At 39.4% G+C, this 15136-nt stretch overlaps 1 protein-coding gene across 2 annotated transcripts in view; it reads left to right on the top strand.

The window, feature by feature from the left end:
- Positions 1-15136, top strand: part of AMOT (angiomotin) — a 76808-nt gene that overhangs the window by 37271 nt on the left and 24401 nt on the right. For both annotated transcript variants that reach the window (XM_056539446.1, XM_056539447.1), the window contains exons 4-6: positions 2436-2883; positions 3144-3288; positions 4337-4429. In XM_056539446.1, coding sequence (XP_056395421.1) covers positions 2436-2883; positions 3144-3288; positions 4337-4429 — 686 coding nt within the window. The remainder of the gene's footprint in view (positions 1-2435; positions 2884-3143; positions 3289-4336; positions 4430-15136) is intronic.

Raw genomic sequence — 15136 nt, 5'->3', positions numbered from 1 at the left:
GGAGCCCTCTACCGGTTCAAAATTTCTACCACACCTGAATAAATCAGCGCCACCATTTCACTCACTACAGTGTCGACTATAGTAAGTACAATTAACCCACGTACCATCAGTCCTTTTTTGTGCGCCGATACACATACCCTTTCTTGTATACTAGATATCTGAAGCTGCTGGTGCCTCTGGAGTCCCAGGGACATCAAGGTGTAGAGTCCTCCAGAGTCTTGCAACTGTGCATAAACCTTCTATTCAGCCACCACTAACCAATGCTTACAAGCAGAAACTGCTGCATTGGGCAGAAAAATACATGAAGACTTCTTTTTAAACAGCCCTGTTCACTGATGAGTTCCTTGCAACCCTGGATGGTCCAGATGGATGGAGTAGTGGATGGTTGGTGGACAGACACCCTGTTCCAAGAAAGCTGCGATGTGAGCAAGGCGGGGGTGGAGTCATATTTTGGGCCGGAATCATGGGAAGAGAGCTGGTCGGCCCCTTTAGGTTCCCCGAAGGTGTAAAGATGACCTCTGCAAAGTATGTAGAGTTTCTGACTGACCACTTTCTTCCCTGGTACAGAAGGAAGAACTATGCTTTCTGTAATAAAATAATCTTTATGCATGACAATTCACCATCTCATGCTGCAAAGAATACCTCTGCATCAATGGCAGCTATGGGGATAAAAGGAGAGAAAGTCATGGTGTGGCCTCCATCTACCCTGACCTCAATCTTATTGAGAACCTTTGGAGCATCCTCAAGCAAAAGATCTATGAGGGTGGGAGGCAGTTTACATCCAAACAGCAGCTCTGGGAGGATATTCTGACATCTTGCAAAACAAATTCAAGCAGAAACTGTCCAAAAACTCACAAGTTCAAAGGAAGCAAGACTTGTGAAGCTGCTATCAAATAAGGGGTCCTATGTTAAAATGTAACATGATCTGTTAAAATGTTTAAAAAGTTAAAATGTTGTTATAAGTTTGATTGAAATAGCTTTTGATTTCAGTAAATATGCTGCAAACACAACAAATGACAATTTTCAGTTCTTTACAACCTATAAAGTGTTTTGAAACTTACTGTGCGTAATAATTTGGGACAGTGCAATGTAAGTTTATGTTTAAAAAAAAAATAATGTTATCATTAGGAGGTTTGTTCAATAACATTTGAATTGTACTCTTAATAGTTGATAACATGAGAATTATGCTGACTGTTATTTACATCAATTATTTAGGTAAATGAGAAAAATTTAATTTGCATAATTTGAAACGGGGTGTAGATAAGATAGTTAATAGGTCCTACTAAAATCTGTTCAGCTGACTATGCTCTTGTGTATATTCAACTAAAGTAAATCTGTTGGATGGTTTTAATGACACATCAAAAATGTTGATCACTCAAGGTCTTAGTATTCTGACCCCCACAATCACTAGATGTATTCACCCTTTGCTTCCTTTTCTTCTTGCTGCAGAAGATGGGCTTCAGTGAAAGTCTATGGAGTTCATCTCTAGCAATGAGACTGGGAGCACAGCTTCTGTCTAATGAATAGTTGGGATCTGAATACCCAGACTGGGCAAAACTTTTAACACGGACAGGTGTAAGGGTCTATTCACACGGCAGAATTTCTGTTTCTTCCGCCCGAATTCCACTTCCGCTTGTGAGGATTTTGTGCTGAATTGGTGCGGAATTCAAGCGGAAATTCTGCAGAAGTGTGAATGGGAAAGTGGATAGAAATTCTGTCGTGTGAATGGACCCTAATTAGCTTTTGATCGCCAGCCTGGCTTTAGCTTGCAAGACTGCTTTTCATGTATATTACAAATGTGTGTTTGTGTCTATTATAGATTGCAAACCATTCCTCTAGAGGCTCAAACCGAAAGCATAATATTGATCTATGCTCACACACGGCCATATTACGTGTAAAAGTGGCCTAAAAACACGTTATTGTAACTTTTGTTGTGTTTATAAATTGCAGCAAAAATTACCGTATGTGGTGTTTTTAATTGCAGTGATTGTCTCATTTTAGATATAATTATCTTATTTTATTTTTCCCATTGGATATATTTTTAGTACAAAGCAAAAAACGTTGTTTAAATGTCACCTGCTGTGTTGGATGACCACTCCTAAGGAAAATCACTTTTATGTCGTACTGGGTAATCCTCCTTTTATAGTTACATTTTTATTCTGTGGATACTGTTGTAAATCTGTAAAATATATAAAACAAAAGTGTCTATTTGATGTGGATTTGTTATGCTTTAGTGATTGCATTAAGTAGGTAATGGTAGACAGCACTATTATAGCTATTGACCTCTTTATTGGATGCAGTCTGTGGACATGTAAAATGTATTCTTGCTTTCTTTGTAGTGATGTATTTTATTTTATTTGTGTGGTACTATGTTCATTGTAGATTTAAATTTTAAATGGAAAATATTATAATTCTGTATCTCTTGAATTTCACAGGCAAAATCAGGATGTGCAGCAACATCTTCAGCAGAGATCCCCACATTACCACAGCCCCACCTCTTCTCTTACATCCTTGGGATCTATGAGCCTCATACAGTCCCCTCCACCATCAGGCATGTCCCCATCTCAACAACAGCTTCCCTCACCAAGCCATGGAGAATTCTTCTCTGGGACACCACGGCCTCATCAAATGTCCAGTCAGTTCCACCATGGAGATTTTTACCGCATGCCTCAGACATACTATGGTCAGCAGCAGCAACAGCAGCCACCACAAATGGATCTTGCAAGACCTCCTCCATTACCCTCCCCATATTCCCAGATGCAGGGTGACCCATTTGCCATTGTTTCCCGGGCACAGCAGATGGTTGCTGTTCTTTCTGAAGAAAACAGGTCTCTGCGCCAAGAACTAGAAGGATGCTACGACAAAGTGGCCAGATTTCAAAAAGTAAAGAGGCTTTTTTTTCTGTTTCATAAAGGGTTCCATTGTGTTACTGTCACTTTTTTTTTCTTAAAAAATGTGTTACTCAGTGTATTTCAATAGTCCTGCAGTATTTTGTTGAGCATAAGCCTTTTTTAATATATATATTATTATTATAAGGTTGAAATCTCCTCTTTTGGGAAGGGAGGAAACAGGTGCAGTGTGTCATTACAGAGGGAGTGTAGAGTTGGCCATGCTCCTCATGACGTTCTCTTGGCACATTTTAGATGGAGATGGAAATCCAGAGAGTCTCTGAAGCATATGAAAATCTTGTAAAATCTTCATCCAAGAGAGAGACTTTGGAGAAAGCTATGAGAACAAAACTAGAGGGCGAGATCCGAAGGATTCATGACTTTAACAGGGATCTCAGAGGTAAAGTATGAAAATCGAAGCATGCTTGCTTTTCCTATTGTACAAATGCTCATTGCACATGAAATTCTAACTTGGAGAGGATTGGTGGAAAATAATCCAACCTCTGTTAGGATAAGAAGATGAAAGCAATACTACTATCACTTTGGAAAATTGACTTGTAAGACATTTTGATTTGTGGTGCAAAAAAAGCAATCAGCTGATCCCTGTCCCCATTAGTCTCTGCATGTCTCTGCCCCCCAAGACCAGTTTATGGATATATAGTAAGCCTACAACACACAAAATAAAAAAGGATGATCCGAGCAATCCCTTGATTTTAAACACTACATACACATATACATTACCACACATGGACAAATCTAACCAGCCGCTATATTCTATAACCAGTCTGAAATCTGATACATTAAGAAGCTTGCACTACCACTTTACTTCTACTACAATGATTTCCTTTCGGAAGTGATGTTATGAGGATGATTTCGTTACATGACTATATAGTTTAGGCAATCTCCTCAAATTGTTTGGGTGTTTCTTGTATTACCAGCCCTTCCTTTTAGCAGGACATTTTTTTACATTATCGTCATTAAATTGTGACTCCTGTAGAAATGAAGAGTCATCTCCTTTTAATCTGTGTCCTATTCATTCAGTCTTACATAGCACAATGGCCATCCAACGCGTGCAGCATATTAACAAGCAGATACTTGATATTCTGAAAGAATAGAGTGTCTCTTTTGATACTAGAAGACTTGAAATGCCTTTAGTTTTATTTACTATCGCAGCAGTGTTCAACGTTCTCTGTTGTGGATTGATTCTTTACAATATAACAGACCTTGCAGATCTTCTACGAGTTACTTTTACGAGATACATAATGCTGAATAGGTAGTAAGTCTGTGTTGTAATTCAAAGTGCTCGTCTTTGGGAGCTTGAGGAAGTGTTTACTCCATTTATCGTCAATTTTCTACCTATGTGTGTTTATACCTTTTATCAGTGGTGAGTTCAAGAGATTTATTTGTGTAACAGTGAATAAATATATCCTTTTTACTCTTTTCTTAAGAACGAATGGAGACTGCAAACAAACAACTTGCAGCAAAGGAGATTGAAGGATCGGAGGACAACAGGAAGACCATATCCCAACTCTTAGCACAGAGTAAGTTCTCTGATGTAGAGATTTGGCGTCCATGCATGTTAAAGAGGTTATCCCACAATTTAGAACTGTCCCTTATCTACATGATAGGACATAAATAACTGGTGGGGGTCCATCTGCCTAGATCCCCCACGATCAACAGAGGTCAATTGTCCTCTGAGTGAATGAAGCAACAGTGCTTATGCTCAGATACCACATCATTCACAGTCTAAGGGTATGGTCAAACTGCAGAATCTCCTCTTGCAGAATTCCACGAGCGAAGACTCCGTCTGGCGGCCGCCGCCAAAAATACTTCGGCATCACCATTGACTGCTATGCAGTGCTTGCGGACTTCAGCGCAAAGAATTAACATATTCTTTCTTTGCGCTGAACAATTTAAGCGGAGGAATTGTCCGCTGCTCAAATTCCTCAGTGTGAACAGGTCTCGCAGAAGACCTATTCACACTAATCACGATAAAAACAAGCAATCTCCAGGTAGCAGAGCGGGATCAATGGAAGCGCTGAGACCAGATAAGAAGTTAAAAGGATTTATTTCCCATAATGCAACGCGTTTCACGGTCACCCGCTTCCTCAGGCATCAGGATGCCTGAGGAAGCGGGTGACCGTGAAACGCGTTGCATTATGGGAAATAAATCCTTTTTAACTTCTTATCTGGTCTCAGCGCTTCCATTGATCCCGCTCTGCTACCTGCAGATTGCTTGTTTTTATCGTGATTCTATTTCAGCGGGACGAAGCTGCAGAGACCCTTTGATGATACACCATGTTCCATTGTTGTACTTGGTTGGAGTACAACTTCATGTGGTAAGCGCAATTCACACTTAGCATTACCAACTCACCTTTGGTCTTACACTACGGAGCACATCCGTTTGTGCTTTTTTTATTTCAGTATTCACTCTAATGGTAATGTTCACTGTGCAAAATTCCATTCGCAGAATTCCGCTCATGGAACATACCCTAAGGGACATTGCCTAGTGCAGAACAAACTTAAGTAACGAAATCTTTGTGTGTTTTTCAATACTTATAAATTACATTCCTGAAAAGTCAGTTGTCGCCAATCTTCTTATTATCTTTTGTTTTATGTTTGGGGTCAGGGAGTTGGACTGAACAGAATTTACATCTGCATATTGTCCTGCGGTGATGTAAGTTTGGCTTAGGTGTCCAGGAGTTGCATCTGTAATATGGACACTAAAATGGAGATGCCGATTTTTGGATATAATATCTATTCCATTTAAATGAAGTTAATAATGAATATCAGCAGTTTGCATATTGCTGATTAAGAAGAAAAAGGCTTCCTTGCCTGTTTGTGTCAAGGTATTTAAATACAGGGTAACATTGATCAGTGCTGGTCAGTATGATTCATTTTCCTCGGACAGCACCAGGAGAAAGGTATGGCCTCCTACCTTTTCTCTGTTGTTCCCTGTCCTTGGAAGAGGACAACTGTAGCCCAGGTGTTGCCTGGGATCATGGAAGGGGTAGTTGCTCCTTCCAGCATTGAGTCCTTCAGGGGCAGTTTCCCTATGTTGTTTTCTACCTAGTTTAGTAGAGAAAGCTGAGCCCTCTCTTGGATCCAGTGGCAAGCATTCACCAGCTATCCTGCCTGCCCCATCGCGATTCCTGGGAATGCTGAGTTTTTTTGTTAGTTTTCTGATGCTCCCAGTCTAAGAGCTTTGCGCATGTGGTGCACACTGTGTATCATAAGATACCAGGATCTTGGCACAGGAGGGAGAGTTGATGATGTAGAACACCAGTGCAGGCTGTGCTGTAGCAGGACTCCATGGACCAGGGAAGGGGCGCTTGTCTGATTCAACATGGAAGGCAGTACCATTTGAAAAAATGGTGCAAAGTATACTGGCCAGGCTAACCAATGAAGCCCTATAAGGTATAACTCTGTCCAGGATTTGGAGATGGTTGCTGTGCTAGTATTTTCAGGGTTGAGGAACATGGATAGCCCTGTAGAAGCTCTCTGTGATATTGCTGCTAACTAAGAATGTAGTAGTGGGAGTGTATTGGTCCACTTAATTTTTCTTGCTTGTTTTTTTTATTTTGGGTTGGTATGGTGGTTTTTTATATGAAATGTTTTATTTTATTTTTTGGTAATATGTGAGGTGAAAGAATGACTAGGATTACCAATCATAGAGCAGCACATACATGTACTGCGGCCGCAGGCAGAAGTGCCAGACTTTTCCAAAGATGTATTGTTAATCCCATCAGAGGGGAGAAATTTTTACCTACTGGGGGCTACCATATTACGCAGATTGGGGAATTAGGGGAATGTAATGCCTGGTTGTTGGGGCAATATGTCTTTCATGAGGGGTAATTTTCAAATTTGCATAAAATTCCTCTTATGTTTTTAGCAGCACAATTGAAGTCAGTGATAACATTGTGAAGAAAGGTAATCTGGCTCCTCAATCGGGTAAAAAATCCAGGCTTTATTAGAACATGTTAAAATCCAAAATAGTGCTCAACAAAATCCAGAAAAACATAAGATAAAAACACGCAAACGAAACGCCAACGCGTTTTGACTTTCAGAAAGTCTTAGTCATGGCCTTAGCCATGGCCTTAGCCATGACTAAGACTTTCTGAAAGTCGAGAGCTGAAGTATCGGTGAGCTGAATTACGTTTTCCCTTCTACTGTTGCTAGTGATAACATTGTATTGGAACTTATTATCAATGCATAATGGTTAGTGGTTCTTCTTGAGGTAACTGAAGCCCGTCACCTACTCTCCCATCATTGGATCTTTTCATAACTAAATCCTGCTGAGATATATTTGACCTTATTGTAAGCCTGAGATAAAAGGGATTTTGGATAACCTTTATTATGAAAGAGATCCCGAAGAATCCGTGATTGTCGCATGAAATCTTTTTCATTTGTACATTTTTTGGACACAGATACTGCCCATAGGGCACATTTTTTATCCACTTGGGATAATGAGAACTATTGTAATCAAGTAGACTATTAACGTCAACTGCTTTTGAAGAATGTTTCTGTACAGATCTTACCTATATAATTTTTTTTTTTTCAGTTTTGAAATTTGATCTCATTGGGAGAGTAGTGTAATGTAAAAGTAAGGCATTGATAAGTTACAATACAATTGTATCATAGAAGGTACAAACAAGTCGAACCAGCTCCACCCCAGGCTTCAGCGCACGGACAGGACCAGGACTGGGTCCAGATATATGCAAAAGAGGAAGAATGTGCAGCGCACACACGTATAAAACTGAGCTGCTTTATTGCATAGTTGCCATAGGAAACATCGGACACTCAGGTAACGTGACGCGTTTCGGCCAGCAAGGCCTTGCTGGCCGAAACGCGTCACGTTATCTGAGTGTCCGATGTTTCCTATGGCAACTATGCAATAAAGCAGCTCAGTTTTATACGTGTGTGCGCTGGACATTCTTCCTCAATTGTATCATAGACTTCAATTGTGCTGCTAAAAACATAAGAGGAATTTTATGCAAATATTGGTAAATTTTGAAAGCTGATCCCATCATGAAAGACATATTGCCCCAACAACCAGGCATTACCTTCCGCCGATCCCCCTAATCTGTGTAATATGGTAGCCTCCAATAGGTTAAAATCTCTCCCCACTGATGGGGTTAACAATACACCTTTGGAAATGCTTGGCACTTTTGCTTGCGGCCGCAGTAGATGTATATGCTGCTCTATGATTGGTGATCCTAGTCATTCTTTCACCTCACATATTACAAAAAAAAAAAACACCATACCTGTTGGCTGTTTACCTCCTGACCTGTGCTTGTGGTCTTCAATACGTGGGCCGCACTGTTCAGACAGCGTGGTCACGTATGAACAAGCACAGGTCAAATATAAAGAACGGGTATTTGCTTCATAGCATTTCCCGACCTCTTCTTATTAAACATGATAGGTGTGTGGAAAATTTAAAACTCTCTATTCTTGAAACCATCATTAAACATCAGAGAAGCATTTTGGATTTTTTCCCATGTCACTTTATTTTCAGACGGATTAAATGAGACCATAGAAAATGCGTGTTAAATACATCAGCATTTCTATAGAGTGTCTCCTTTTTTTATATATGTTATAAAAATGTTTATATAATATATATATATATATATATATATATATATATATATATATATATATATATATATATGATTATATTTTTTTTATATTTTTATCAATAGTTATATTTGTGTTAGATATATGTATATATATTTTAAGTGTGTGTGTGTGTGTATATATATATATATATATATATATATATAATATATATAATTTTTTTATTTTTTGTATGTATGAATAATTTATATTCTTTGTTAAAATGAGTGTAAAGGATTAACTTTTGTCCCACAAGGGGTTAATGTTCCCCTTTTTAATCTGTCTGTAGCCCCACCCTACATGCCTGAGGAAACACGTTGCATTGTGGGTAAATAAACCCAGCTACCTTTTACCTGGTCTCAGCGCCTGATGTATCATGTAACATTGGAACGTGGAGTGGCTGCAGAGACCGTTATTTTGTCTCACACTATCCCATTGTTGTACTCGGTCAGCAGTACAACCACCTGTGATAAGCGCAGTTCACATTAGCGTCTTCCACTATACCTAAGGTATTACACCACAGAGCGCACCCTCCTTTCTCTTATTCAGGTAGGGGACAAAGCTACCTGTGATCAGATCCTTTTTTCTTTTTTTTTTTCTCTTTTCTGTTTAAAAGGCAGCTTAGTGTTGGCAGACATTTTACCGCTCCCTCTACCCCTAAGTCACGTATAAGTCCTGGATATGTGGCATTCCATATAAAGGGGAATTCTTGTTTGGTCCCTGCTTAGAGGATGGGAGACTTGATGTTCCCACGTTGTAGTTTAGGAAGCTTAAAGGGTTTTTCCTACCCATGAAAATCCCTGGCTCTCCCAGCTGTATGGAGTGTCAGACTGCACTGTCTGTCTGCTCCAGCACTCTGATATCTACAGCACTCTCATAGACGGTGTACTATTTGCAGCATCATGTGGGAGATACTGGGTATGCTAAGCAGAGATTCTCTAGGTTTTTTTCAGGTGACAATCCTTCACCTGTTATCATGGCTGCCATGTGCAAGGTGAGAAGGTGCTTGATGTCCTTCCTCCTAACCTGGCAGAAGATTTCAGGAGTGCTGTATTCTTAGTGTTCTAAGAAAAGGGCTAGAGCATATGCAAATTTTTGGGCATATTGATCCTTCCCTTCTTTTAGCTTGTGGGCCAATGAGAATGACCATGTTTGCTGTAGATCACGTATGTGTAGATGATGGAGTACATCAGAAAAAAAGAAAGATATTGAATGCAAATTTTATGGCGCATAGTAAAAAAAAAGGCTGTGAATATTGCAAATGTTGCGAATATATGACAAAGATTCATCCATATATTCATGAAATATTGCGAATTCGAATATGGCCTATGCCGCACAACACTAATTAGTAATAGGGAAGACCACCCTAGCTTAAGAGGAAAATTCCCTCTTTGTAAAGTAGGCATATATTCCGTGTCCGGCAGCTGAAGGAAATGCATGTGTTGGGTTTTCTTACAAGAAACAAGAAATAAAGTCAGAACAAAGTCCAAAAATACAAGAACTGTATGTAAAATGAAGATAAAAAGGTCTGTGATAGATTAACCTCGAAATTGCTTTGTGGCAGTCTTGGATATAAAAGATGCCTACTTTTAATGTACCTATTCACCAGGCATTTTCTCTTCTAGGTTGCATGTACACTCTGCTTAGATATGGAACGGTATGAGCTTAGAAACTTGAAGGTTTTGCTAGTCCAATTCTCAGGACAAAACAGGCTTAGGTAGCAGGTCATTGTACAAGGAGGGTCAAACTTGCTTATGGTCTAGCACATGGATCTAGAGATAAAGCCAAAGGGAATTGGTCTAAGGAATTATCTAGGAATAGAAAAACAGAGCAAATTTTTTTTTACAGCACAGCACCTGTCCTTCGGTTGTATGTGGTATTACAGCTTGGGGGGGGGGGGGGGGGGGAAGCTTTGTAAACGCACACTGCCTCCCACTTCTATTCCAACCAATTTCTCTCACCAAAAGCTCAATGGCACTCCTTCTCTTCTGAGCATTATAGTGCGCCAGCAGAGCACTTTACATCCACATATGAAGTATTTCCAAACTCAGAAGAAATGGGGTTACAAATTTTGGGCGGGTTTTTCTCCATTTACACCAGCATTTTTGTGAAAAAAATCAAAATTTTCATTTTTTTTGCGGAAATTTGTTAGGCACCTGTGGGGTGTTAAGGCTCACTGTACCCCTTGTTACGTTTCTTGAGGGATGTAGTGTTTTTTCATAGGAGATCCATGTTTTCATGTTTCATATGACATCCACATATGAGATATTTCCTTACTCGAGAGAAATTGGGTTACAAATTTTGGGGGGCTTTTTCTCCTTTTACCCCTTGTAAAATTTCAAAAACTGGGTCTACAAGAACATGTGAGTGTAAAAAATGAAGTTTTTGAATTTTCTCCTTCACCTTGCTGCTATTCCTGTGAAACACCTAAAGGGTTAACACACTTTCTGAATGTCATTTTGAATACTTTGGTGGGTGCAGTTTTTATAATTGGGTCATTTATAGAGTATTTCTAATATGAAGACCCCTCAAATCCACTTCAAAACTTAACAGGTCCTTGAAAAATTCTGATTTGGAAAATTGCTGCTGAACTTTGAAGCCCTCTGATGTCTTCCAAAAGTAAAAACATGTCAGCTTTATGATGCAAATATAAAGAAGACTTATTGTATATGTGAATCAATGTGTAATTTATATGGAATGTCTATTTTCCTTACAAGCAGAGAGTTTCAAAGTTAGAAAAATGGGATTTTTTTTTTTCATGAAATTTTTGCATTTTTCACCAAGAAAGGATGAAAGTAACATCGAAAATTTACCACTGTGTTAAAGTAGACTGTCACGAAAAAACTAACACTGAGTCAGAAAAATAGGTAAAGGCATCCCAGAGTCATTAATGCGTAAAGTGACAGTGGTCAGAATTGCAAAAAAGGGCTCAGTCCTTAAAGAGGTACTCCCATGGAAAACTTTTTTTTTTTAAATCAACTGGTGCCAGAAAGTTAAACAGATTTGTAAATTACTTCTATAAAAAAAAATCTTAATCCTTCTTGTACTTATTAGCTGCTGAATACTACAGAGGAAATGGTTTTCTTTTTGGAACGCAGAGCTCTCTGCTGACATCATGACCACAGTGCTCTCTGCTGACATCTGTCCATTTTAAGAACAGTCCAGAGTAGGAGAAAATCCCCATATCAAACATATGCTGCTCTGGACAGTTCCTATAATGGACAGAGATGCCAGCAGAGAGCACTGTGTTCCTAAAAATAAAGAATTTCCTCTGTAGTAATCAGCAGATAAGTACTGGAAGGATTAAGATTTTTTTAATAGAAGTAATTTACAAATCTATTTAACTTTCTGGCACCAGTTGATTTAAAAAAAATAAAGTTTTCCACAGGAGTACCCCGTTAAGGGGCAGACAGACCCTCTCTCTCTCTCTCCTGGTGTTGTCATGGTTTCAGGAAAATCAAAGTACCTGTGAATTGTTATTGTCATTTTTAGAGCGTCTTTCATTTGATACTATGTAAAGGAAGTTTTGTGAAATCCCTTTAGCACGGCCTTCACTACACACGTGTGTATTCACAATCTCGTGCCCTCAAGTAATGTGCAGGAAGATGTGGCCATAGTGTTGATCTTTGCCGGTGTAAATTGATTCCTTCCCTTTAAACAATACAAGTAAGATGAAGAATGTGAGTAATGATTTGTAGCTGACCGAGGGGAGGGGTGGGGGATTTTCCTTTACATTAATGAATGTTTTGTGGAGATTTGGGTTAGATGTCATTGTTTTTAATAATTTGTTGAAACAAAGGGCTTTTCAATTCCTTTTATTGATGCATGAATTTGTGGTTTGATTTGTATTTTCCTTCTTTACTTCATCTGGATCCCTTGTGTTTGATGTTGGAGGCTTTCATCTCCATATTCCTACCCTTTAGAAGAAGAGATATTATGTGGTTCCTTGCATGTAGCCAAGCTTTAGAAAAAATTACAAGAATTTCCAGCTATAGTAAAGCAGACAATCTTGTTTTAAAGCACAGCTAATTATTTGCGCAAATTAAAGGTGTTTACATATTTTCTGTGGGTGTTCACCAGCCAGACCATATTTTCTGTGGGAGTCTCCTTATTTCTCTCTTAAAACTAAATATCTGTGGGAGTTACCTTTCTGTAATACTTGGTCTGCTTGTTTGCTTTTGAGTACTGGAAACTAGAGATATGCTTATTGTAGAATGGTTTTAGACGTTTAGCAGAGCTAGACCACAGCGAGACCCCCATAAGGCTAAGAATCTGGAGAGCCTGAATTGTACTGTCCTGAATGGTCTGTTTCCTGTCCATTCATTTATTTGAATGCTCACTGTTTAGTCTAAGTTTCCATGGCTTCTGCATTAGAATACGATTATTGTTTGTGTGTACCCCCACATTTTGAACTAGATCGCCACCTAGGGCATTTAAACAAGCCGGCACATTTGTTAGTACTGGTTAAAGGAGTACTCCGGCACGCACTTTTTTCCTTTTATTCCGTCCGGGCTGCAAAATAAAAGAAAACACACTTTCTCTTACTTGCCAACGAGCCCCGGTACAGGTGTTCGGTCCCCGGGCTGTATTCTTCTTACTTCCTGTTAGCCCGGCACGTCACACGGAGCTTCAGCCTATCACAGGCCGCAGCGATGTTCCGAATGTTGCAAACTTCTTGATAATGTTGCGCACTGTGGACAAAGGCAAATCTAGATCTCTGGAGATGGACTTGTAACCTTGAGATTGTTGATATTTTTCCACAATTATGGTTCTCCAGTCCTCAGACAATTTTCTTCTTTCTGTTGTCCATGCTTACTGTGGCACACACAGACACACAATGCAAAGACTAAGTGAACGTCTCTCCTTTTTATCTGCTTTCAGGTGTGATTGTTATATTGCCCACACCTGTTACTTGCCCCAGGTGAGTTTAAAGGAGCATCACATGCTTGAAACAATCTTATTTTTCCACAATTTTGAAAGGGTGCCAATAATTTTGTCGAGCCCATTTTTGGAGTTTGGTGACATTATGTCCAATTTGCTTTTTTTTCCCTCCCTTTTTTGGTTTAGTTCCAATACACACAAAGGGAATAAACCTGTGTATAGCAAAACATGTGCTGCAATCCTTTTCTGTGAGAAATACTTCATTTTCTTGAAAAATTTCAGGGGTGCCAACATTTACCGTCATGACTGTATGTTGAAGCCTTGTGCTAAAATATAAAAAATCTAATTCCCCCACTCACTTCCATCTATTTGCACACAATACCTTATAATGAGAACATAACTTTATACATTTTAGCAAATTTATTAAGAAGGAAAAAATAAAATTCACATGGACATATGTGTAATTGTTATGACACTTCAAATTTAACTCTGGAGGCCTAACATTTCTCTTGATTATCTCTGATATGTTTCTACACCTTGGTTGCAGTCACCTGTGGTATGTGATTTGGAAAGAGACAGCCCTGTCTATATAAGGTCTCACAGCTGACAATGCATATCAGAGCAAAAAACGATCCATGAGAGGCGAATGACTGCCTGTTCAGCTCTGATACAGGATTGTGTGGAGCTACAGATCTGGAGAAGGGTACTAAACAATTTATGTTGCACTGAAAGTTCAGGAGAGCTCCATAATTCTTAATTGGAAGTTTGGAATAACAAGGACTCTTCCTATATTTGGTCACCCTACCAAACTAAGTGATCAGAGGAAAAGGTCCTTGGTAAGAGAGTTGACAAAGACCCTATTGGTCAATCTGGTTGAGCTCCAAACATCCTGTCAACCATCACTACAGCACTCCCCAAATTCAGGCTTTATGGCAGTGTGACCAGAAGTCTTTCCTTGGTAAAACAAACATGAAAGCCCACATAGAGTATCCCAAAAAATAAAAAATAAAAACACCTAAAGGGCTCAGAGACTGTGAGAAGCAGGATACTCTAGTCTGTTGAAACATAAACTGAACTTTTTGGCCTCAATTCCAGTTGGCATGTCTGGAGGAAACCAGGCATTGCTCATCACCTGCCCAATGCCATCCCTACAGTGATGCATGGTGGTGGCAGCATCATATTACGGGGGTGTTTTTGTAAAGGCTGTGATAGACTGGTCAGAGTTGAGGGAAAGCTGAAGAGAGCAAGTCACAGAGATATTTTTAATGAAACCTGATCTTAATGAGACCTGACTGGGTCAAGGGCCCTGCTTGTCCTCAGTGCCCAGAGCCCTGCTTGTCCTCAGTGCCCAGAGCCCTGCTTGTCCTCAGTGCCCAGAGCCCTGCTTGTCCTCAGTGCCCAGAGCCCTGCTTGTCCTCAGTGCCCAGAGCCCTGCATGTCCTCAGTGCCCAGAGCCCCGCTTGTCCATCCTCAATTTCTGTATTTGAACTCCTCATAGAGACACCCATGCAATAGCTGCAGGGACAAAAGTATATACACATGTTTTAACCAATGTATATTACATATATACATAAAATAGTATTATCTACAGTATATTTAAAAAAAATTGTTGACAGGTACACTCCAAAGTTATTGCTGAATTTTGCCTGTGTGATCAAAATAAGAGTGGTTCTCACTTTGTGTATGAGTATATAAATGGACTTTCATTTAAATAACCATTTCTGATGCGGAGGGAAAAATGTCTGGTCAAAAAT

This window comes from Hyla sarda, chromosome 9 (assembly GCF_029499605.1).
Source record: "Hyla sarda isolate aHylSar1 chromosome 9, aHylSar1.hap1, whole genome shotgun sequence".
Classification (NCBI taxonomy): Eukaryota; Metazoa; Chordata; class Amphibia; order Anura; family Hylidae; genus Hyla; species Hyla sarda.
The sequence above is the reverse complement of the archived record's forward strand: the minus strand, read 5'-3'. Positions and strand labels throughout refer to the sequence as shown.